General features: G+C 47.3%; 7 protein-coding genes across 7 annotated transcripts; 3 read left to right on the top strand and 4 right to left on the bottom strand.

Moving 5' to 3' along the window:
• Window positions 1–125: 125 nt before the first annotated feature.
• TREMEDRAFT_67782 (uncharacterized protein) lies at window positions 126–4,106 on the bottom strand (the record flags this gene model as incomplete). Its single annotated transcript, XM_007002949.1, has 13 exons — window positions 126–201; window positions 424–672; window positions 906–1,190; window positions 1,375–1,704; window positions 1,790–1,859; window positions 1,928–2,316; window positions 2,359–2,611; window positions 2,651–2,761; window positions 2,805–2,908; window positions 2,951–3,348; window positions 3,393–3,521; window positions 3,570–3,645; window positions 3,694–4,106. The coding sequence occupies 13 exons, from the start codon at window positions 4,104–4,106 to the stop codon at window positions 126–128; spliced, it is 2,883 nt and encodes a 960-aa protein (XP_007003011.1).
• A 1,855-nt stretch (window positions 4,107–5,961) lies between these two features.
• TREMEDRAFT_23877 (uncharacterized protein) lies at window positions 5,962–6,479 on the bottom strand (the record flags this gene model as incomplete). Its single annotated transcript, XM_007002207.1, has 4 exons — window positions 5,962–6,037; window positions 6,087–6,217; window positions 6,315–6,365; window positions 6,420–6,479. Coding segments are annotated over 4 exons (318 nt in total), but the record flags the coding sequence as incomplete, so codon positions are not given.
• Window positions 6,480–6,738: 259 nt separating this feature from the next.
• On the top strand, window positions 6,739–8,922 carry TREMEDRAFT_71172 (uncharacterized protein; the record flags this gene model as incomplete). The annotated part of the gene is made up of 6 exons (XM_007003027.1): window positions 6,739–6,773; window positions 6,817–6,875; window positions 6,929–7,074; window positions 7,248–7,782; window positions 7,931–8,035; window positions 8,310–8,922. The coding sequence occupies exons 1-6, from the start codon at window positions 6,771–6,773 to the stop codon at window positions 8,920–8,922; spliced, it is 1,461 nt and encodes a 486-aa protein (XP_007003089.1). The 5' UTR covers window positions 6,739–6,770.
• A 241-nt stretch (window positions 8,923–9,163) lies between these two features.
• On the bottom strand, window positions 9,164–13,364 carry TREMEDRAFT_73314 (uncharacterized protein; the record flags this gene model as incomplete). Its single annotated transcript, XM_007003070.1, has 15 exons — window positions 9,164–11,106; window positions 11,221–11,421; window positions 11,469–11,582; window positions 11,625–11,651; window positions 11,697–11,798; window positions 11,841–11,908; window positions 11,954–12,035; window positions 12,074–12,095; window positions 12,141–12,206; window positions 12,247–12,323; window positions 12,368–12,573; window positions 12,614–12,899; window positions 12,947–13,181; window positions 13,227–13,290; window positions 13,336–13,364. 15 exons carry the CDS (start codon window positions 13,362–13,364, stop codon window positions 9,164–9,166), a joined length of 3,522 nt encoding a protein of 1,173 aa, XP_007003132.1.
• Window positions 13,365–13,824: 460 nt separating this feature from the next.
• On the top strand, window positions 13,825–16,056 carry TREMEDRAFT_71171 (uncharacterized protein). The gene is made up of 5 exons (XM_007003026.1): window positions 13,825–13,975; window positions 14,083–14,386; window positions 14,584–14,928; window positions 15,134–15,365; window positions 15,901–16,056. The coding sequence occupies exons 1-5, from the start codon at window positions 13,862–13,864 to the stop codon at window positions 15,995–15,997; spliced, it is 1,092 nt and encodes a 363-aa protein (XP_007003088.1). The 5' UTR covers window positions 13,825–13,861; the 3' UTR covers window positions 15,998–16,056.
• A 249-nt stretch (window positions 16,057–16,305) lies between these two features.
• On the bottom strand, window positions 16,306–19,275 carry TREMEDRAFT_73312 (uncharacterized protein; the record flags this gene model as incomplete). Its single annotated transcript, XM_007003069.1, has 13 exons — window positions 16,306–16,528; window positions 16,608–16,740; window positions 16,770–17,121; window positions 17,207–17,314; window positions 17,362–17,518; window positions 17,566–17,654; window positions 17,725–17,884; window positions 17,939–18,240; window positions 18,283–18,558; window positions 18,600–18,733; window positions 18,780–18,869; window positions 18,917–19,066; window positions 19,119–19,275. 13 exons carry the CDS (start codon window positions 19,273–19,275, stop codon window positions 16,306–16,308), a joined length of 2,331 nt encoding a protein of 776 aa, XP_007003131.1.
• Window positions 19,276–19,403: 128 nt separating this feature from the next.
• TREMEDRAFT_60381 (uncharacterized protein) lies at window positions 19,404–20,923 on the top strand (the record flags this gene model as incomplete). Its single annotated transcript, XM_007002736.1, has 5 exons — window positions 19,404–19,477; window positions 19,656–19,761; window positions 19,813–20,239; window positions 20,295–20,575; window positions 20,618–20,923. 5 exons carry the CDS (start codon window positions 19,404–19,406, stop codon window positions 20,921–20,923), a joined length of 1,194 nt encoding a protein of 397 aa, XP_007002798.1.
• Between the last annotated feature and the right edge of the window lie 1,946 nt (window positions 20,924–22,869).

Below are 22,869 nucleotides of genomic sequence, written 5' to 3'. Positions count from 1 at the left end.
TTCTCTGAGAGATACGCGGTCACCGCCATCAGTGATTGAACAGGATGGACCTCACAAGCCATAGAGATACATGAAATGACAATTCCGATATATGCCAATGGCAATTCCGATCCATGTCAATGACATTACAAAGGTGATTGAGCCCTACTAGCCACTCTGCTTGCTGCTCTGCTCTGACTGGGTGTATGTTGAGCAGGTGTTCTGATAATCAGCTGATGCCTACACCAGGGGTCCTCTGAGCCCACTTATGGAGTGTTCAGGATGGTCACGATGTTTACGCCAACGCCAACGCCGGGGGCAGAAAGCGTGCACAGAGAGAAAAAGGTTGGGGCGGGGTGTAGGTTGCGAAGATAAGGGAAGAAAAGTGATTTTGGGAGACTCAAAGAGTTGAAGAATCGAAGGGGACAAGGAACATCAACTCACATGATCCCACTACCATATTGTGAATGTAACAAACCTCCCGACAAAGTGATTTGACCTCGACCGAAACCAGGTAACAACATTGATCCATCCCATCCGTCAAACCCGTCGGAACTCATGAATGTAGGTAAGTATTCCGCCCATCCGGCATTTTGAGCTTGAGGAGTTGGGATGTTGTATGTCGAAGGAAGGAGATGAGCAGCTGGGGAACTTTGCATTGATTGTGAAGGACCAGCGGCTGATGGGAGGATCCTTTGAGTTCAGCTGAGATCTTTCTTTCATCTACTACGAGGCCATTCCCTTGTGTGCAAAGACTATTCCAACCACATGACCCAAGCGATGGTTGGCAGAAGGGGAACGGCCGGAAGTATCAAACCTAGTGTATCATGAGTATGATGGGGAGTAGACATTCAAATGGGGAAGATCACAGAAGACAGGTCAGGAGGTAAGAGCTTATATAGTAGAGAAAGTAATCCTCTACTCACATCATATCACCTCCCTGGGGGATGAACTGAAATTGAGCAGTTTCCACGTCAGATTGAGATTGCGACCAAGCTTGATCCATCAATTGAGGGTCGTACACTTGGCCCTGTTGTCCCGTCGGATCCCCATTGCCCATCACGTCCGGTGAGCTCATTCGACTAGGTTGAGCACTAGGACCTCTGCGAAGTTCCCGAGTTTTGCGTACGATTTCACGTATGAAAGCTGCGTAAATGGCCGGTTGGTGTGAAGGATCTACGGCACATGATTCGAGGATGTTTTCTACTTCCCTGAGGGTCAGCATTTCGATAAGGCACTTCTACACATCCTTTTCACCAGAGAGTACCAACACAAATGACATCTCCCTACAATGATTGCGAAAGAATGGAATTGTGAGGGCAAGATATGATAACGATGAGGCCGTCAGAGAGTCAGGATGAAAGGGATCAGAGTGAAAAGGACAAAGAAACCCACGAGACAAGCTTAAAAATGGCCTCTTCAGAATCATGATATGGTTGTAATTCCGGTTTGAGCAATTTCAACAATGATAATAGCGCATAACTACACATGACAAAATTCGTGTCCGGCAAATAAGGCAGATAACCCTTGTGAAGGAACTCTTCTTTCACGACGGTACACACACGGGTGGCGGCTTCATACACGTTTGTGAGGAAGAATGAAATGTCGGTTTTAGCTCGATCCACCGCATTTTCCAGTCCAAAGGAGTAGAGAACAAGAGACGAGTAGGCGTAGTAGAATTGGGCGCGGGAATCATATTCCACATTTGAATCTCCTGAAGCAAATCTGTACAAGTCAGTTTCAGTCCCTCAAACACAGAAAAAGCCTAAAAGGTGGAAAAGATGGGAGGAGGAATGGGAGAGAAACCCACGATTCTGGTTTGTTCCATTCCGTCAGCCAACGACGCAGCTCCTCATGTGCTGAACGGACGATCAGCAGGTCTGAAACAATCAGCGTCTGTCTGATCCACAAAAAACCAATTTCGGTGGGGCGTAAGGGATGCACTGACAATCACAATCCTGTCGTAGACCGGAGATCGTAGTCGTAGACGAATAAATCGAATCAATTACCCTCGACATGATCTGCTGCAACACGACATACGCCGCCAGGGCTCGGTCGGAGGGAAGAGAGAATCGTTGTTGATGCCATGAAGCCTCACATGCATTACGGATGATGTAATCCTCGCGGAGAGTATACGGTTTGCCCATTTGCGCCGAGATAGATCGATCGAGGATGAAGCATAATAACCATGTGCGTTCGCGATTGATGATTTCCAAATCACGAGCTCGACCTTCGTCAGTGTCAAGTCCGGACACAACGGACTTTCGATGTAGATTGAGATCCGTGGCCATACGGATCGCCATACCAAGCATGAGCCATGTGCGGTCTTGCTCAAACCTAATTAGATCAGCAATGATGACATAAAGCTGTGACACTGACGTCTTTTCAGGTCCCAGCGTCCAGAGGGAGAGAAGTAGATAGGCTTGGCAAACTTCGACACTTTTGTATCCCCGTGATGGGACTTCGAATGCCAATCGTTTAGCATGTGCCGACAATCGGGCGTGGAGATCCGGGTTTTTGGTATAGTATCTGGCAGAAATGGCGCAAATGACGGTACAAAGAAACTGGCTTCGTTGCAGGACGAGGTCAGGTGTGTGGAAGTCGCGATACAAAAGAGGAACATGGGGAGACACTAGACAAGTCAGTTCGAAAAGACACTGATCAAACCCACTATGATCGAAGAAGATATCAAAAAGTTCTGCCATTTCTTCCCGTGACATGATTGTCAACGGTTCTGGCACACGATCGTCGTCCACACCGGCCATGGGTATGTGTGCCGCTCCTGTGGGTCAGTATGAGGCTTGCGAAGGACGGATGAGTCTCACCTGGCCGAAAGTAATTCTGCGATGCCACGCCTCCCCTGTCCTCGCTCTCGAGCTCGTCTTCGCCGTTGCCGCCTCGAACGCTACTCGTGGCCATCCTGTACCCACTTCCGGTCCGTGACATGCTACCTCTCCTCCCCGCAGTAGACCTGGTTTCGTTGAAACTCAAGGGCGAGGGTCGGTGTGCCGGCTTGGATCCAGAGAGACTGCGATGATGCTTTCTACCACCAGGATCGGTATTTTGTAAGCTCGCTTCTGCAAGCAGCCCAAGAGGTGAGAGAACGTTGTCAGGAAGAGAATGAAGGCGAGGTGACAGGGGCGGTTGATGAGCAGAGTCTTCCCCCCTGCCGTTGTGCATGTCGTATGAGCCAGAATATGAATCGGGTGCAGGCGGATACGTAGGTCGGTTCATAGCTACGGCCAGGGTAGGTACAGCGGCCGGGGAAGTGTGAGAAGTAATGATCTGAATGATCTCGGGATCGGAAGTGACGGAATGCAGTGCTGTTGAGAAGGAGTTGAGTGATGTTTGATCAAGATTGCTCAACGTCTGTACCGGTCAGCTGGTCTAAGAGAATGAGACGAGCTGCTCACTGCGCCTATCCTCTGCAAAGCAGCCTCCATCTTGCCCACTTTAGCAGCTAAAGCCTCGTTCTTCTTCGTACTCCGCTTTCCTCGATTTGATTCTTCGAACACGCACTCATGTCCGCCAACCTTGCATCTCTAAAGTGATCAGCTCGATTCCGCCAAGTAAATTCTGATAGCGCTCACTCGACAAGGCCCATTAGGTCCAGGACTTTCATCTGGAACGCACCTCATCTTTATCTTTCGACAGGCGATGCAAGCTCTGAAAAAGGCATCAGCATCCCGCCAAAGCAACATCTGGACGACTGACCTGGATCCTCTGGTCAATTTCACCTTCTTCGAATCAGAATTCTTCTGAGAACGTTTCCTTCCTGCCGGAGTACCTTTGCCACTCCCATCAGGCCCTTCGTCGCCATCCTCGTCCTCATCGTCGTCATCCTCTTCGCCGTCGGTCTCCTCATGGTTCAAACCATACTCTTGCGCCTCGGACATCCTCGATCTCTTTTCTGCTGGGATCTGCGGCGATGGATAGAGGTTTGGATCGTAGGCCGAACCACCGTTGAGAGCACCTTGAAGAGTCTGGGGTGTGAAAGGGTTAGACATTGACGAGTAAGCCTGTGCGTAAGGGTGAGAGGGCATCTGTGTCCACAAGGGTTCGTTGTGTTGATTTGCGGGAGGATGTGGGGCGTATTCCTGACCTGTAGCCTCCCAAGTTCGTTTCATTTCGCAATAGGTTTACGAAGAAGAAAGTGGGTAAAAGAGACCGAGTGGAGGTGAAAGAAGGCAAGGGATGGAGGGTGCAAGTCTGGGTGCAAAAGCACAAGTGGCGAAAGTGAGATAAAGTGGTCTTGGTGGGGCTGGAGGATTGATCCGAGGAGAAGGAGTGTCGCTGATCTGTCTCGTTCTTCCTGAGACAACGTGAGATAGACGAGTAGGGTATCAAAGTAAACTGAGTGTATCAGACGCAAAAGAAGGTGGTTTAATCGGCAAATCGTTGAACCGAGGGGTCCACCGGCAACATCTCCGACACGGCGTTTTCGGCGGTTTATGTGGCGCTCAACGTGGCACTTCGGTTGAGTGAGGCCTAGTACGAACATCAAAGTGTGGGACTCAACCATGTATGTACATCCACTCATAATGTATCCGCTCAGCCCAAGATACTTGTGACAACGGGCATCTCTCCCAATGTCGACGTAGGTGCAGGCGATTTCACCATCGCTAAGCCTCGCCACCACAGTTTCGAGCTATCGTCGTTCGAGGTCTTAGCCCCTGGCGGTGAGCCGAGGACGGCCAGAATCCCATAATTGGGATGCCAAACGGTTGGTGGGTATATGTGGGACCCGTTCTCCCCGGTGGATGTATTCTTTCGGAATAGGCTTTGCGAAGATTCTCCTCGTAGGCTATCTGGTCCCTGTTCCTTCACGAGGATCAAAATACTATGAGCTAAGTGTGCAGTATACTCTCTAGAGGAAGAGGCTAGCGGTTGCTCCGCTTTCGTCCTCTCTCGAAACTCGCTTGGGGTTGAGCAGAGGGCGATCGGAAGCTCAGAGGTTGTACGGACGATGGATCATTCCCATCATTTCCATCCAAGGACGGACCACTCGAGGGATTTATACTCAACATAGCAGAGGATGGCCTGACTTATGATGTCGTCCAAGACGTGGTCGGTATGTGAAAGATGCTGGGTCGCTAGGACGTATAGGGGTAAAAAATGAGGCGCCGCCTCACAATCAAAGGAGAGGAGATCCTTGTCTTGATAGAATCCATAAGAGGAAGGTGGTTTTAAATGAGGATGGAAGGGACGAGAAGGCCCAAAACGAGCAATTTGAATGGTCAAGGTGAAACGTAGATACGGCCAGTAGACGAGATGACATGGGCGTTGATCTTTTCAAAACTGGCGAGAATAATATAGGGACGACAGTCAAAGCATCTTCATATTCCTCACTATATGCCTCCAAGCTGCTACATCGTCTTTGAACCCTTGGTCGAAGTCTCGTCGTCCTTGCCACTCTGTCCCCCTAAACCCGTTCTCTCGATGACTTCGGCACCTTGGCCTGTCGCTGCAGGGGTATCTACCTGCAGCGAGGTCCGGGTCAGCGTTGGAGGTGTTCCTATCCTCCCCGGACGCAGTTTGAGCGGTAATCGGTTCATTTGGCTGACTTGTGGGTACGTTTGGGGAGCGCGGGGGATGACTGGCTAAAGTACCACCTGTCCGCTTTCTTTACATTGAATGAATTGGAAACCGCGTTGACCTGCTTCGCTTGTCGTAAACTTGCAGTGTGGTAAGTGTTGTGTGAGTATGGAAGAGGTAGCATGAAGTGGAGCTATGCTTCCACAATGAAGGGTGAGGAAATCGTTCAACAACCAAGATTACATACAACATAGTTTCTTTGGTTCCCATACGATATCATCTCTTATTCTCCATCTCCTCTAACTTTGACACCAACTCATCCATCGGATCGGCCCCTCCTTCTGTGCTCGCCGTTATGCCCGCCATGGAGTTTGAAGAATATGTATCGGCTTGAACGGTGTTCGTTCCGATAGGGGTCCCAGACCCTCCCATCAAATCTTTCGGAGTTGATGTGGAAGCGGAAGTAGGTACCAATACCGCACTGGGGTTATAACCCGGTGCTACTCTATGTAAAGCCTCTCGTCTCTTTGTCAACTCCATCCGACCATGTTCAGGAAAGATGGTCAACTCACTCTTTCTGTTCTTCCTCTTGTTCACGTTGATGAAGTATGGAAGCGTTCCTAGCTCTTCTCTGGGCTATAGCTTCGTGTGGTGATGGACGTAGACCGAGGACATGTTCTTCCAATGTGAATGGGTAGACGAACTACCTATCAACGTTTGCCCATTTCCGTCATCTACCGAATCGATGTCAAAGTTGGACACAGACCACGTGAAAGGAGGACAAGTATGAGAAAACCTACATAGGCTGTTATATCTTCTGGAAGGGGATGTATGTCGTTTGGAAGTTCGACCTGACCCTCAGTTCACTCCCCCCGCGTCGTATCATGGGAGATAAGAAGACTTACAGGTTTGGGAAGCCAAAGAGAAGGTGATTTGATCAATGGTACCGTTGCTGCCGCTGCGTATTGTTGAGAGATAGGACCTGTACGTCAATCAGACTATCAAACGCCCACACCCTATGGACTGACCTATATCATGTGTAGAGTTCATAGTCGAGTGACAAAGTATATCCATGTTGTCAAAGCATGCTGCTGGCTGCTGACCAACTGGGCAGAGGTGCGCGCGGAGATAGTATCAATCTCCGTGTCCCCTACTCGAATACGAGCCCGTCCAGAAAGTACTTTACCTTGGCGGATGGCCTACTGTGTTCGTTCTCTACCACAACGAAAACATAAGCTACATCGCTTACTTTCATCATGGTGAGTCTCTGTACGGGGGATAAGAATGATATTGACGATGAAGAAACCAATAGATCCTCATGTCAAACTCACAGAAGCTCTCGTCACTTCCTTTCGTCGAAGGTTGGTTCTCCTCCATTAGAATTTGTTTGATGATGAGAGGCTGATGTGCTTAGACAGATTGTAGGATCGAGAAATGTGGCTATAGCTACCGCTGCGTTGATTCAGAATCTGGTCCGGAGTGCAAAGTACACTACCATCGATGAACTTTTGGCTTTGATCAAGATGGTAGGGAGGAAATTGGTCGAAGCTAATCCTTTGGGTGGGTTTTGTCTCTTTCTTCATTCAATCACCCTCCCCAGCATTCATACATTCGTATCTTCACCTCTCACTCATTTTCTTGTTTGTCCTACATAAACCTTTTCAGCAATCATAAATCTCGTCCCTCTTCATGCTGGCAAAATGGAACCGAGCGAAAGTATGACTGAATATAAGAACTAGCTATTGGAAACATAATCCGACGTATTCTTCGTCTTATAAGAGAAGAATACCGAGCTGCCGCAACCGCACATCTTTCCGCTCCTCCTTCCGCTCCAGAAACCCCTTTTCTAGGTCCTACCACACCAGGACTCCACGCTCCTTCTTCACATTATCTTTCAAACGAACTCTCCTTCACTTCCCCTTCTGGATCACCACGACCCAATCTTGACCTCGGCGGGGGGATGGAACGTGCTGCTTCTTTATCAAATTTCGTAGTTATGAGACATTCTCGTGCTCAGTCACAATTGGAAAGAAGTGGTTCGTTAGTTGATTTATCAACAAGTACAAGTAATCTGTTCATGTCCCCAACTAGGAACGAAGATCAGGGAGTGAGAATGGTGGATTTGAAAAGAGTTGATAGTGGGGAATTTATGAGACAAAGTGGGAAATTGAAACCTGTTTTGTTACAGGCTATAGAGGAGGTACAAGGGGAATTGGAAAGTACTCATGAGGATGTGGCTAAGGGTGCTAGGGAACATATTCATGGGAGGTGAGTGAAGTGTTTCATCTTGGCTTACTGCTCGACTTTCACAATCTCTCCAATAAGTCAAGATAAATCTCGAACACTTCATATTTCCCAATATGTATTCTAGATGTGATGTGTGGATATGTGAAGTGGGGTAGTGATTGACTATCAGTGAGATAATCCTCACTTTGGGACATTCAAAAACCGTCGAAGCGTTTCTTAAACATGCGTATAGAGATAGAAAATTTACAGTTGTAGTTGCTGAATCAGCTCCTTCGTGAGTTTTCTCCCCTTCCCTTATTGACCTTATCGGACCCTCATCCCCTCATCCCCTCATCCCCTCATCTCCCCTCAGTCTCTTACCACCCTTCCACCAAAATTTCCTATTGGACGTATTCTTGATCATCACCCCTAGCCTTTTCCCTCCAATTCACCGCCCGTCATCAGAAACCAGCGGATATAACATTCTCTTTCGACCCACTTTGTCCACATTCCCACCCTCTTGACAGATGAATGAATCACTCTGGACCAACTCATGCTAAACCCTCCAGCTACTTAGGTCATTCCATGGCATCATCCCTTTCCTCAGCTTCCATCCCAACTCTTCTCATACCAGATTCATCCATCCACGCTTTGATGCCAAGAATAACAAAACTCGTCTTATCTTGTCATACCGTCTTAGCCAATGGTGGTCTTTTCGCTTTATCCGGTACTTTATCAGCTTGTTTAGCCGCTAGAGCATATTCTAAACCAGTCATGATCGTCACTGGACAATTCAAATTCGCACCAGCTTGGAATAGTTATCATGATTATTCAGCTGTTGATTTCCAAGGTCCTGGGAGATTGTGGGGTGATAGGGATGAATTAGGTGTTGGGGATAAATATTCTCTTACCCTCAATAATCTTCAACAAGATGAAAAGACAACATTTGTTGAGGTGAGGGAAAGTGGTGGACAAGGGATCAAGAAAGAAGGTGGTGGTGATGGTGAAAAAGGAGAAGAAGGAGGAGAAGGAGGAGGTGGAGTTCAGGTAATGGGAAGTTATTACGATTACGTTAAACCTGAATTGATAAATCTTTTCGTCACTAATGAAGGTGATCATTCACCTAGTTATATCTATCGTCTGATTAAAGAAGCATATGATGATGAAGATGTAGAATTGTGATTTGTTTCAAATCCATACAAGTATCACAATGCATATGGAATTATCATGATCACACGTTGTTCATTCGTATCATCTACCTCTCTATCTCTATTTTGATGTCAATTACATAATTGGGGTTGTATACTCTTTTCAATGTCCACCTCCGACCACCATGTCATATGTCTCGTTGATACGAGTGACCAGAATATGAAGATGTGTACCGATTATGACAATGACTCAAGTTGTAACTGTATGTATGATTCTATGACTCGGACGAACGGCCAATACCCAACACCCGACGAAGTTTACTTAATCTACCATCCTCTCTCCGTCCCATCCAACCATCTTGGTTAAACTTCCTTTCCAAAGCTTCCCAGACCGAAACGACAGTCTGATAATCACCATTACTACTCCTAGCAAAAGCGAGCAAAACGGTATATATTTGTCCAGGACTAAGAGATCTACTACCTTTTTTAATTGGAATGAGAGCAAGAAGTCCTTCGAAAATATCTTCGAGTATATCTTTAGTCCATTTTTCTTTCTTTCCATTTCGTCTCATCACTCCCCCGGATCTATCATATCTTTCTTGCATATCTTCCCCAACGGCTGAATCGCTTTCAGCTGGAACCGATTCGAGTGAGTCTATTTGCTTGCTCACTTTCAAGGGATTATGTGGATGTTGTTGAAAAAGAGGATGTTTCCCCGAATGGAAGTCGAATGGTGATTGATCGAGGTTGAGGTTTAGACGTGATGAAATAGCTCGTTCCCATATACTTGTGATATCACCTTTATCAGTATGTGTGATCCAACGAGGAAATCCGATTCTAGCTTGACCAGGTTCAACATTAGGAATCACAACGTATTTCGCAAAACCTCTGATGAGAGACATATATTCCCCTACGCCCGGAGATATCTCTTGTGCCAACATGTCACGCATGACCGTTAGAGCACATGCTAGATGACCATGATATGAGAAGGCGTTGATGAGAAGAGAGAACGTTTCTCTGGTTGGCAAGATGTCAGGTGGGATAGAAAGATATGTTTCGTTTATCTCCTTCGAACCTTGATGAGGGTGAGGATGGGGGAAAGGAAGTTGAGTGGTAGGTACGAGTGTTTCATACGCTTTAATCACCACTTCAAAGTTTTCGTCGAGACATGAAGACCATAATGCGTAATTGATGATGACCATCATGTCCTGCGGATCCTCGATTTGATTAAGAGTATCATTCACCGTCGGAATGATTCGATTAGATTGGTTTGTATTACGAAATAAGACAAGTCTAGAGAGAACCATCCAACTATCGCCATCGAGTTCCGAGACTGATTCTCGAATTTTGGACCAATAATCAAACTTCTTCTCATCACCAGCAAGCGCGCAGAGATATAAGAGATGATTGACACTTTTCACGAATTCTTGCGATCTGGCATCGGTTGGAAGGGGAGATTGAGGAAAGAGTGACTTGAAGGTCGCTTCCGCTCGTGATAACACAGCGGGGGAGACTTTTCGTCGGTCACGGACTGAACACAAGATAGACAAAGCTAATCCATTGCCTAAATCCTGAGAGGAGCCAAGTAATTCCGTCAATTCATCGGTGATACTATGCAATCGTTCCACTTGTTGTCGGCGGTAAAGACTTTTCCTGCCGGTTCTTGACAAAGCGTGGAAGATGGCGCGGAGCTCGGAAGGTGTAAATGGTTGTCCTTCATGTGATGAAGTGTGCAGATCGAGGTAAGCCTCGTGAATCTCCTCTGCAGAGACATTGGGGTCTGATATGAGTCGATGGATAGCAGACAGTCCCAATGACCGATTGAGAGGTGCGATGACGTGTCCTGATATAGGAGGGGGAATCCTCATGGGAGATATTATGGAAGAGACCACCTCGGAAGCTTCGACAGAAGGAAGGAGGGAAAGTATCGGATCGTCTTGCATGACACGTCGAGACATAGTCGTATATGCTCGTGGTCGAGAACTGAGAACGTCGAAGAATGCCGATTGGGGAATATCAATGTTCCCAGCCAAACGCTTCAATCGTCTTTTGCCTTCTTTCTGCTTGTTGAGATGTTTCAGTTTTCGATCGTAGTGTCCGCCGTACAAACCCGCGGTGACGTCTTTTCGCATCGCTGAGAGAGTCTCACGGGCAATGACACGGGAGCCGATGGCCGCTTGGATGGCGAGCTCAAACAGCTGTCGAGGGAGGACTTCGCCTGCACTGTCAGCTGTATAGCCATACAAAGTACATACGACAGGAAGATCTTGTTATCAGACGATTTTACATGACAGGGGCACCAGAGAATTGTGTGGAAAGAGCGGAGACCTACGGAGCTTTTTGCACCATGACCTCCCTATAGATGGTGCGGCAGAACGATGGACGATCATTGCCAACGCATCCACAGGTTTACCGTTGAGCAAGATGTTCAGTTTGACCAAGTCAGATTGTTCATATGCTGCTTCCTCGTAGTCGAAAGAAGCGAATCCAGAACTGGCACTTTTGAGCTCGGAGAAGAAGTCTGTGACAATTTCTGTCTCTTCAGTTTCTGGACTGACGTGACAGTGCACTTCAACATACCCGCCAAGGGAAAAGAATATCGCAAAAGTGCTCGGTCGGTGTTATCTAGTACTTTGTACTCCAGTTGAGTGCCTCGATATCGCGACGCTAGATCCATCATCTCACCGATGTAATCTAAACATGAGCATCCGCCTTCTAGAACAATCGAGAACTCACTGGTCGGGGCGAAGATGGTGGAATGTACTAAACGTTAGCTCTCCCCGAGCGAGTGACAGATCGATAGCTGACCCATGGGTTCTTCAATTCCTGCAACTCGGCATTTTGGGTCAGTTGTATCTGGAAAGGCGGCGGGATTCGAGATATATTCCTCCCTACCATCCTTGTATATGACTGATGCGTGAGCTCAGGGCTAGATACGGGAAGAGAGCTTACCTTTGTATGGGACTGTTGGGGCCGTTATGATGACACTGGAGTCATATTCATCTTCCAGACGTTGTCGACTTGTATCTGTCAGCGAAAGAAGAGCACTGATGTGAGATACCCACAAAACGTCCATATGGAGCGTTCCGAGGAATCCCAGTCTGAAACCTTGAGACAGAGCAGCAGAGGATTCACGCTGGACCGAGACTTGATCATCAGCCTTGGTAATCGTTTCGGGGACCTACCACTTCTGTCGTTGAGTGTAAGCTAAGTTATTAGTTTCATTCGCGGGATGGAAATTCAACAGCTCACCCTGGCAATGGCCTCTTCTAATCTACCAAACTCGCTACTGTCGATAGGGAAGACACCTGCATACACCTAGCCAGGTCAGCTTGCCGGAACGAGCGATCAGACTTACCATCGCTTTCATTGGTTTGGACCCGGGCAAAGGCTCAACGGGCTTATCCGCTAAACACATGGTATCGCCAATGAACGCTGCTATCAGCGGTGAGTAAGCACATCGTGGTCGAGATACTTACCATCCTCAGAGTTCTTCATATTACAGACCACATATCCTACTTGACCCTCGAGCAATACGTCCACTGGTACCTCTTCAGGGTTATACACGCCCACCTCGATAACGTCGTATTTTCTATCCGCTTGCAGCAACTTGATCTTGTCTCCCTTTCTCACTAACCCGGAAAACACCCTAACGAGGGAGACGACACCTCGAAAGTGATCATAGCTACAGTATCAGCGTGACGGTCGACGATGATGGTACTCACAAAGTATCGAATACCAGACCTCGGAGTTTACCATCTTGATCTTTCCATTTTCGCGGTGGTGGAAGATCTTCAATCACTCTACGAAGTACTTCATCAACCCCTAGGCCTTTCTTGGCACTGATTCGCATGTGAGAATCCAGTGGCAGTCCTAAAGTCGATTCGATCTGAGCAGAGGTCTCCTCGGGAGAGGCATGAGGTAGGTCCACTTTATTCAATACTGGTAGAAGCTTGAGATTGGCTTCTTGAGCTACGTGGAATACCGAAAGTGTCTGAGCTTGTATGCCCTCTTCGACGTATAAGTTGACGAATTCAGTGAGGAATTGGTGTACTCACGGGAACAGTCCACTAGTAGAAGACCTCCCTCGCACGCACCCAAACTCCTGGAAACCTCGTAGGAAAAGTCCACATGGCCTGGTGTATCGATAAGATTGATGAGATACTTCTGACCGTCGGTATGGGTGTGCACGATGGAGACCGTCTGCGCTTTGACGGTTATACCTCTGTCTCTTTCTACTTTGAGCTTGTCGAGGAACTGAGGTGAGGAGTTCTCGGGTACAGTTCCAGTCATCTAAGATCTCAGCTGTGCTGAAGTGAGGCATCTGTGCAAGCTAACCTGTAAGAGCCTGTCGGCCAGAGTGGATTTGCCATGATCGATATGAGCGATGATGGACAGATTACTGTCAAGGTCAGCAGTGAGCGATCATTGACGACCCCGAGCTTACCGTATTCTTTCAGGCGGGAATTGATCCATGTCGATAGTCCTACCTGATCCGTCGGGAGCATCTTGACGTTTGGCATGACTAACATTGGAAGTGGATAAGTAACGTGGGCGTGAGGGACCAGGAAGGCAGTCGAGGGACCAATACGGACGTGTGTGTGTCGACTCCGGGAAGAAAGTGAGGGTCCGGCTTGATATACAGCGAGATGATAGAGATGACACAGGCTGAAAGCTTCTTTCTAGCAGGCGAGCGCCTTGCAGTCTACTCACAGCCATGTCATAGTCGACATACCAAGTCATCGAAACTACTTGACTCCAGTTCGAAAGTCGGAGAAGGGCGGAATCAAATTCTTCTCCTCGCCACGTGGCGATCGGTGCCTGAGGAAAATCGAAAAAAAAAAGTTGTCAAGGTGACAATGACGTGCTCGCTTACTGTACAACTCGCAAACATCTTCCGAATATCCTACTTAATCCTCTCCCTCCCTGTCGTCCTGGAATAGACATCTTCGTGGGTGACCAGAGAGTTCACTATGAGTCTACTACGCTCAGTCATACGGCCAATGGCTAGGAGCTACGCCACCGCCGTAACGGGATATGGTAGGGAAGTGGATGGTTTCGTGGGTGCGGTCGGTAACACTCCATTGGTGAGTGACCATTCCTTCGGGCGTCTCCCATCTTTCTCTGAGTTGTCACTTCAACACGATGAGGGGGTCTGAGGGTAAGATCATGACTCGTGAAGCTGAAATGTTAGATTCGTCTGAATGCACTCTCTCGCGAAACAGGAAGCACCATATTGGCCAAAGCGGAATTCATGTCCCCCGGCGGATCCATCAAAGATAGAGCTGCGTTATATCTCGTAAAAGATGCAGAGGAGAAAGGCTTGATAAGACCGGGAGGGACGGTGGTGGAAGGTACAGCGGGTAATACGGGGATAGGTTTGGCTCATGTTTGTCGGAGTAAGGGATATGAGTGTGTCATTTATATGCCAGATACGCAAAGTCAAGAGAAGATTGATTTGTTGCGGATGTTAGGGGCGGATGTGAGACCTGTTCCTGGTGAGTTTTATCTTTCTCCTCTGCTGTCATTCTCGCATATCCACTCCGCTCGTACTCTCTTCTATACCATTCAGTTTCTCTTCTCCTGCTTCTTCTCCTGAACACTCCCAAAAACTCGTTCCTGATCGTGTCTAAGACGTTTCGAAGTAAGGGGGATTATGATAGACGAAGTAGAAATGTACCGATCTGATGCCCAGCCGTGGCATTTGACAACCCTCAAAACTACAACCACCAAGCTAAAAGATACGCCGAATCACTCGATAACGCGGTATGGACCAATCAATTTGACAACACGGCCAATCGAAACGCTCACATCCTCACTACCGGTCCTGAAATATGGGAACAAACCGATGGGGGAAAATTAGATGCGTTCATTTGTGCCACAGGGACAGGTGGGACATTAGCCGGTGTCACTCGATATCTCCATGAGAAAAGTGGAGGTAAGGTTGAAGGTTGGCTGGCTGATCCACCTGGAAGTGTGTTATACAGTTTGGTACAAAATGGGAAATTGGAGAGGACAGGGACGGGTAGTATAACAGAGGGTAAGTCTGAATTCCTCCTCTCGTCTTCATCGTTTTTTTTCATTACAATCTCCCAGATGGTTCAGTGCCATCGAACTTCAATACTTTTCCATATGAACACAAGTGAAAAGAAGAGAGGGGGCAGAGGAGAAAGGGACAGAGTGAAAGAAAGAAGAGGAGAGAGAAAGAAAGAAAACATAGGAAAGAAAGGGAAACTGATAAATAGGCATAGGTCAAGGTCGTCTAACATCAAACTTAAAACCAGATATAGAACTTCTCTCTGGCGCAATACACGTTCCCGATACAGATTCAATCAATATGATATATCGTCTTTTACATGAAGAAGGATTATATCTCGGTGCATCATCAGCTTTGAACGTATGGGCAGCTGTAGAGTTGGCTAAGAGGAAAGGGAAAGGAAGTACTATTGTCACTGTTTTATGTGATGGAGCTTATCGGTATGTTCATTATTCTTGTTCTTTTCAGTCTCGAATTTTAAACACACTTTATCCGTTCTTTCATCCTGTCCTTTTGGACTGATTACCGAAGTAAAGGTGGATCTTCAAGTGGGATAGTAGACCTCTCTAATAACCCCCCTCAAAAAAGGAGACAAAGAACGAGGGTAAATGAATTGGACACGTTCTTCTCCTTTCTTGAATTGGTGTAATATTTACGCCTGTAAAATGACCGCTACCATTCCCACTCCTCTTCAGATGGTTCACTCATCCAGTGGTGGAGTGAGTTGAGTGAAGAAGTTTGATGGTGTGAATGAGTAGGAGTACCATGACAGAGCTCAAAGGATGTATCAGATATCGTAAGAGGACGAGGTAGGTTGCGTTTTGAACATGGAATGTGGGTATCGGTTATAGGTATTGGGTATGGGTATCGGGTGGGGATATCGGGTATTGGGTATTGGGTATTGGGTATTGGGTATGGGGTATTGGGTACTGGGTGTGAGATTGAAGAATGACGAGAACAACTACTGACTCTCAGATACCAAGCCCGACTATTTTCCAGAGTATGGCTAGAAAGTAAAAACTTAGTAGGAGCCATACCTGATCATCTTCAAAAGTATATAGTCTTACCTTGAAATCACACTTGTCAAGAACAACATTAGAGCATATGCAAATCATCTTGATGTCTTGTTCTCCGTCTCCTTCTCAACCTACCAGCATCTACCCTCTTTCTTCCTCTTCCTCTCTTCTCTTCCCTTCCTTTCTCCTTCGCTCAAATGCCTATCCTTGACTTCAACCTTTTCTCGTGTGATGAGAGATACTTCGATGTCTGATCATGACTCCTCTCACACCCCTCATCGCATGAACGGTAAAAAAGCGTTCAAGATAATATGGACAAGACGAGGGGAGGGAAGGAGATACGAAATTATCGACGGTTGAGAAATTACCATTTCATCTTGAACAAACCTTTTTTCTTCCCTTCACCTTCTTCTTTCTTCTTTGATAAACTACCTTTCCCATCTTTACTTCCTAAACTTAATTCAGACATTTTGTTAGATAATTTACCAGGACCGAAAAGATGAGCTGCTTCCATACTTGTTGTTGCTGTCGGTGGAGCTAAAGGTGGGGGTCCAACGGGTGGTACCCAATGTCTCTGATCGAGGATCCTGAAAGTTTATCAACTAAGTATTCACATATCCACTTATGTTGCGTTTAAAAGAAAGTTGGAAGAAGGAAATAACATACATTTGATATGTAGCTGGTCTACCTGGTGATCGAGCAGGTCTACCTGGATGTTGAGGATGAAGTTGGGTTGCGTTTGGAGGATGAGCTCCTATCCCACCTCTACCGAGTGATTTCAAATTCGCCACAAAAGTCTCTGGAGTAGTGATATGTGTTGAACCTTACCATTAGCCTTTTCTCTTGTGTCAAGTGAGGGACACTTGGAAGACCTTATCTGTGGGGAAAGAGGAGATTTACCGATGAAAATCTCCTTTCCTAACGCTTGTCCGACAGTGTATGCTAATCTCATCTCGGAATACGTCATACCACCCGCAACGAACAAGATCATCCTCTGTTTTCCCTCCGTATTGGTCATCCGTGCCGAAGGTGCTTTATGCCATGTAGGTCGGGCGGATCGGAGGGAAGATGATGGAGCAGGTGGAGGTGGAGCACCACCACGAAGTGTGTTCGATAATTCTGGTGGTATGTCACGAACGAATGGGAAAAGTGTTTGATCAAGTCGATTTGCATGATGATCCTAAAAGTGATTCAGCGAACAATCACCGAACTACTGCCACAGTCGTCCGCTCCGGGAGAAGGAATAGGGAGTTGAGAGAACTGACCTCTAAAGCCATCTGGACGACAGGTCTATATCGAGAAAGCTCGTACTCGCCCTCGGCCGCATGATATTTCTGCTTGATTCTTCCCTTGGTCGACCGATCTTTTGCGTCCTTCGAAATCAGCTCCTCGAGGTATCTGAGCTTGGCAGATAGCTCACTTTGATGACTTTCACGCCGAGATAGATCAAGTTGTCTATTGCTGTTTGCTCAGAGAGTGATAATCTGGCATGTTGATACAATCGTCTTCGATCCTCGTCCGCTACTCCTTCACGATAAATGATATACAGTGCTATGATTCGAACTTTATCAACGGCACTATGAGTCATGAGCTGGTTTCGACAGCGAGATAGAGATGTACATACCTCATATTTCGGTCGTCCAGCAACGGGACCATTTCTTCAACCAATGTTTTTGGGGTTTTGCCTTCGGCGGTGAAGCCAGTTGCGCAACACTATCTGATGAGCCATAGGTATAATGATGACCGATGTTCGTAATAATTCAGACCCAACGCTAACACTTACCTGTTCCACGCTGGCAGTCTGGCTGAGCTTGTTCTTTTCGAACAACGCCATACACTCTTGGGCCATATCGAGATGAAGTGAGAACTGTTCTCGCTGTTGCTGAAACTGAGGCAGACTGGCAAGCATATCCTTCAGATCATTGAGATTGACCTGATTGCCTCTGGCCAACATTCAGCAGTATTCTTGGCAAACAAGTCATTGACAAAAGACATACCCTCTGAATCCCGCATGCTCCTGAGCAAATTTCTGAAAGTTCGTCATCAATGTGTCGATAGCTTCCTTCATGTGCAGGTGTCGAACCGACACCCAAACAGCGTCATCCTCGTTCAACACAGCCTCTTTCTCTTCTTTGCCACCAGTCGTATTCTCGTACTTGTATCGATATCGTGTTCCATCCTCTACGGGAAGAAGGTCATTGACCATTGCTTGATACCAGAATTCGTGAAGTAACGGAGCTGTTGGATCCATGGAACGGTCGACAATGATGAGCACGGACCTTGGTCTGCTGGATGGCGTCTGATAGATCAGCTGAAATCGATGAACACAGAAACGACTGACCGGAAAGTCAGGATTGTTCGTCATGTATTCGTCCAAGTCGGCTTGGACCTGCAGAGCAATCTTCTTGCTCAAGTGTTCGCCTACCGGCTCCGGAGCGCGTGAACCACTCCCACCCATGGCCGATCTCCATCGTAAACTTTGAGGATGTTGCTGTGCAGGAGGAGAAAGAGATGAAGTTGTGGCTTGGTTGGCAAGAGGACCAAGAGGTTGATGATGTGCAGGCTGGTAGTACCGTATGTAAGGATTTTCATTGATGGTGGCCAACAGGTTCAGTATCTGCGTGATCAGCATTTTCAATTCTGTCTTGTCAAACTGACCGATCTCCCTGCGTATTTCAGGTCATCCCCAAACGCCTCGAGAGCTAAATCGGCAGAGGCAGCGCCTCCCAATGGTCCGTACATGCTGTAAAAAGCCGAGGGTAATTTCATCGTGAACACTCTATCCTCGAACGCTGTCCATCAGTTGAATCCTTTTTCCTCAACGACGGCATGACCGACCCCAGAAATTGCAGTATAGCTCTACGAACGCTTGTAGAATGTCGCCGGGTAGATTACTAGTCAGACGCTGGGCCAATCTGTCATCGATCCCTAACAAGTCAGCCAACCTCCGTACTCCAAATCCGGAGGTGACTCACCGTCGATGAAATATAAATGCGCCGATTTGTACGTTCTCCGACCACCCGAGAAGTCTGCGATGATTCTCTCAACATTCTGAGAAGTAGGTGTCAAGATGTACAAGGCGTCCAAGTTTTGTGGTGGTCTCGGTGAATGCAAAGGCTCCACGGCTGAACTGGTCAGCGGAGATGCCTCATTTAATGAGCCGAGACCATCACTCACACGTGACATTGAGTTGTAAGATGTCATAATTCTTGTAAACAGTGTCGAGTAGCTGTTGGGAATGATCGTCCGTGATGAGTATCTTCCATGTGCCAGAAGGTATCGAAGTAAGAGCAGAGGTGAAACCTGCATTCCTCAGTCGGGACGTCTGTGACATGGGAGACCTTTGTCTGACTTACGAGCTCTCAAGAGGTCTTTGAGTGGCATGATGATCTAGATTAACAGGCTGCGATAACGATAGGACATGTACAGTGTGTGAAAGGCCGGTCAAGGCTTTGTCACTGGATGGCAGAAGGATGGTTGTCGACGACTAGGATATCGCGTTATGAACGTCGATGGGATCGGGCGCCTGCACCTGAGTCAGTCAGGGTTCTATGCTAGTTAGTGCCAACGAAATTTTTTCCTCTCTACCTCATGCAATACAATGTCATTCAGTATTGACATATCGACACGGAAGCGGAGCCTCCTACTAAGCAAGAAGGAAGTTGGAGGAGATGATGGTGAGAGTGAGAGACGGAAGCGGAGCCTCCTACCAAGCAAGAAGGAGATTGGAGGAGATGATGGTGAGAGTGACGTGGAAAGTGTGACAAGTGACGGAGGGATTCAATACTGTCTATCATGGGAAGAGTCTGAGATTGAATGGGTGAGCACTGACAGATATGTGACCTATAGGGAGTGTGTTGCTGATAGACAGAGTGATGATGGTGAAGAATTCTCGGAATACATACCTTCCGACAGTGAAGCTTCAAACAGTGAACACAAGCTACCTTCCAACAATGATCACAAGACCCCTTCCGATAGCCAATCAAATCCCAATGATCAACCGATTCCTCGCACTGCCAAACTCCGAGTACGTCCTGTAGGGATTCAGCTCGCTTTGGGTGCAAATTCAGAGCGGGCTGTCCAGACTGATGGAAACCGAGCGAGGCTTGAAGCGTGGAAAGAGATTGTTGCTTTGGGGGAGGATTCAGAGACGGCTGCCAAAGAAGCACTTATGTCGGATGAGATAGACACGGTCCAATCTGGAAAGCGACGTAGGAATGGAAAGCGAAGGGGAAAGGGTTCAAAGAAAAAACACCAGAACAAGCAGAAACGCAGACAAGCAAAAGCAGGACATCTTGGTACGCACTAGTTGCTGATTTCTCCGGGTTCTCCGGGTTCCGTGCTGACTGCTAGTTCCAATTCATGCAAGTGCTCCACTTGAGGTCCAAACCCACGGATACGTCAATTTACGTCTGTCCAATCAACAAAATGTACTCAACTACATGGCAGAAGTTGCGGACATCTTATTGGGCCAATATAGGCTGTCTATCCCCCCTTGTTCCTTCGCCATTCCGTGTCCGCTCTTTGGTCAAGCCATGGAACATGTCCCTCGCTACTGGATGATTCATGTACCCAATTTCTTCAGTGAACAGGACGCAAGGATCATTTGGCATGCTTACATGTACGCAATGGATGTGAGTTTCACCTCATTTGAGAAAACTGCAACTGACCGGAAGGCGTCCCCCAAGCAATTGATCCGAGAACGAGGGAAACGACACCTTGAAAGCTCCGTCCACACTGAACATGAAGAAGATACAATTTACAGCCAAATCTTGCACTTGGGGGACTGGGCAAGGGCTCATCAGACTGAAAAGGGTATTTACACAACTGCTGAGACTATCCAAAAGCGACACATCCGTGGAGCCGAAGCGGCCTATAGACTACTTTTTCTCTGTGTGTTGGTAAATCAGTATCTTATGTCCAAGGCGGCAGCATTCCTGAAAGCAGTGGACAAAGAGGTCGTGACAATGTCTACTCAGTAAGTCCCAAGTGCTTTTGTACGTATGATTATTGACTTATACCAGATATCATCAAATGAAACATGTCAATCATGATATTGTACAACCCGCACTCGACAAATTGAAGGCAGAGGGTTTTGGGGATCCTTTTCTTCTCAAATTAGCAACATTTCTTGCCGTGACTATGCGGACGGGTGAGCGCTTCCATCTTGATTTTGGTGATGCAAGGGAATCATACACAATTGTCATTCCTTTTGGAAATTGGGTGGGAGGAGGTGAACTGTGTATTCCTTCTCTTGGGCTTCAACATCCTCTGCCCGCTCGTTCCCTCACTTTCTTCCAAGCTAGACACCTTCCTCATCGAGTGACCAGGCCCCAAAATGGTCAGAGACTCACTCTCACCTTGGCGACGGATCAGCAGGCGTTATCAAAGACACTTGGGAAGGATTTGGAGAAGATGTCTGGTTGATTTAGTATATAGTAATGCAATGGATGATTGACTCACCACTTCCATGTTCCCCATGTTCTGACGTCGAACTTCATCTTCTTTTGCAGCATCAAGCATACCATCCCGACGTCCTCGACGTCTACCAGTAATCCCCTCCAAGCGGGTCATCGAAAAACCTGGTCGAAACGCAAGCCCAGAAAGAGTCTTCACCCTGGAAATACCAACAAAAGTAAGTCCTCTTGAAAATTCTCGTGTACCCAGGTCGATACAAACCCTTTCAAGTGTCATCCCCTGTGATTTGTGGATAGTGAGGGCGAAGGCTAACCGAAGTGGAAGCTGTTGACGAGTACACCGTTGGCCATTTGAACTTTCCCAAGTTGAAGTGATCGGTACAATAGGGACAAGTGGTACACCTGTCGGCGAGTGCCATTCAGTTGGGCCAGTATACAGTGGTACTTCCACCATGACCACAGTGGGAACATCTGTCCCTGGTTCACTACCTGGAGCAAACCCAATTGCGGCAATCGTTCCAGTAGTCCCATTGGTTAGACCCTGCTTGGTCCAGACGTTTCTGGTAATCATGACTTTTGCACCTTCCATTAGGAAGAGAGTTTTTGGCAGACCTTCAGCCTGATCTTCGGAAGCATCTCTGCTACCAGGTCCAGTGTTTCGAGCAGAGATCCGAAGGACAGGTTGACGAGCTTGAAGAAGAGAGTTCAGGTTGATTTCCTCCACTGTGTCTTTTTTGGTACAGAGATAGGTGCTTTTACCAAACGTATTCTGCTCCTCAGTTGATAAACAATGCCAAAATCGGGTTGATAAGAGATCATAATCTGCAGCTGATGGCTCACATGCCCGAAGATTCGCCAGTGTCTGCTTGAACGCCAAACTTGTAGGGTCACTTCCAGCTTGTCTCATCACTTCAGAAAGAGTTATGCTTTCCTTGAACGCCAAATACCCGTTCCTTCCCATATTTGAAAGGTCAATACGTCTTGATCTGCCAGGTCTCCATCCTGTGACATATAGTGGTGTATCACCAACCGGAGGGAGTTGCCCAAAATCTCCAACCAACAGGACGCTGAGACCTCCAAAGGGCAGATGTGACTGACCAGGAAAGATCAACCGAAGTCTTTCATCAATCCTCCCTAATGCCATTCTTCCAATCATACTCTTCTCATCCAAGATCATATATCGCACATCCTTCCATCCCTCCTGCAGGCTTGCTAATCTGGTAGATGATATATCTGACGAGAAGTTCTTCGTGTCTGCTGCAAGAGAGAGCGCTGAGTGGTAGGTCTGTCCACCAATGTTGAAAGCAGCAACCCCTGTGGGTGCTATGCGTCGAATAAGGCTTTCTTCTGGAAGAGCTGGAAGATACCAATGCTGAAGACGTGTAAGCTCCTGTGAGATCGCATCAATAAGGAAAGATTTGCCAGTACCAGCTGTTCCGTCAATGTTCAACAACACTGGGGGCAGGCTATTGCCAGTCAAGGACAGGGTGGCATGGCGGATGATTTTTTGA

This window comes from Tremella mesenterica (genome assembly GCF_000271645.1).
Source record: "Tremella mesenterica DSM 1558 unplaced genomic scaffold TREMEscaffold_2, whole genome shotgun sequence".
Classification (NCBI taxonomy): Eukaryota; Fungi; Basidiomycota; class Tremellomycetes; order Tremellales; family Tremellaceae; genus Tremella; species Tremella mesenterica.
The sequence above is the reverse complement of the archived record's forward strand: the minus strand, read 5'-3'. Positions and strand labels throughout refer to the sequence as shown.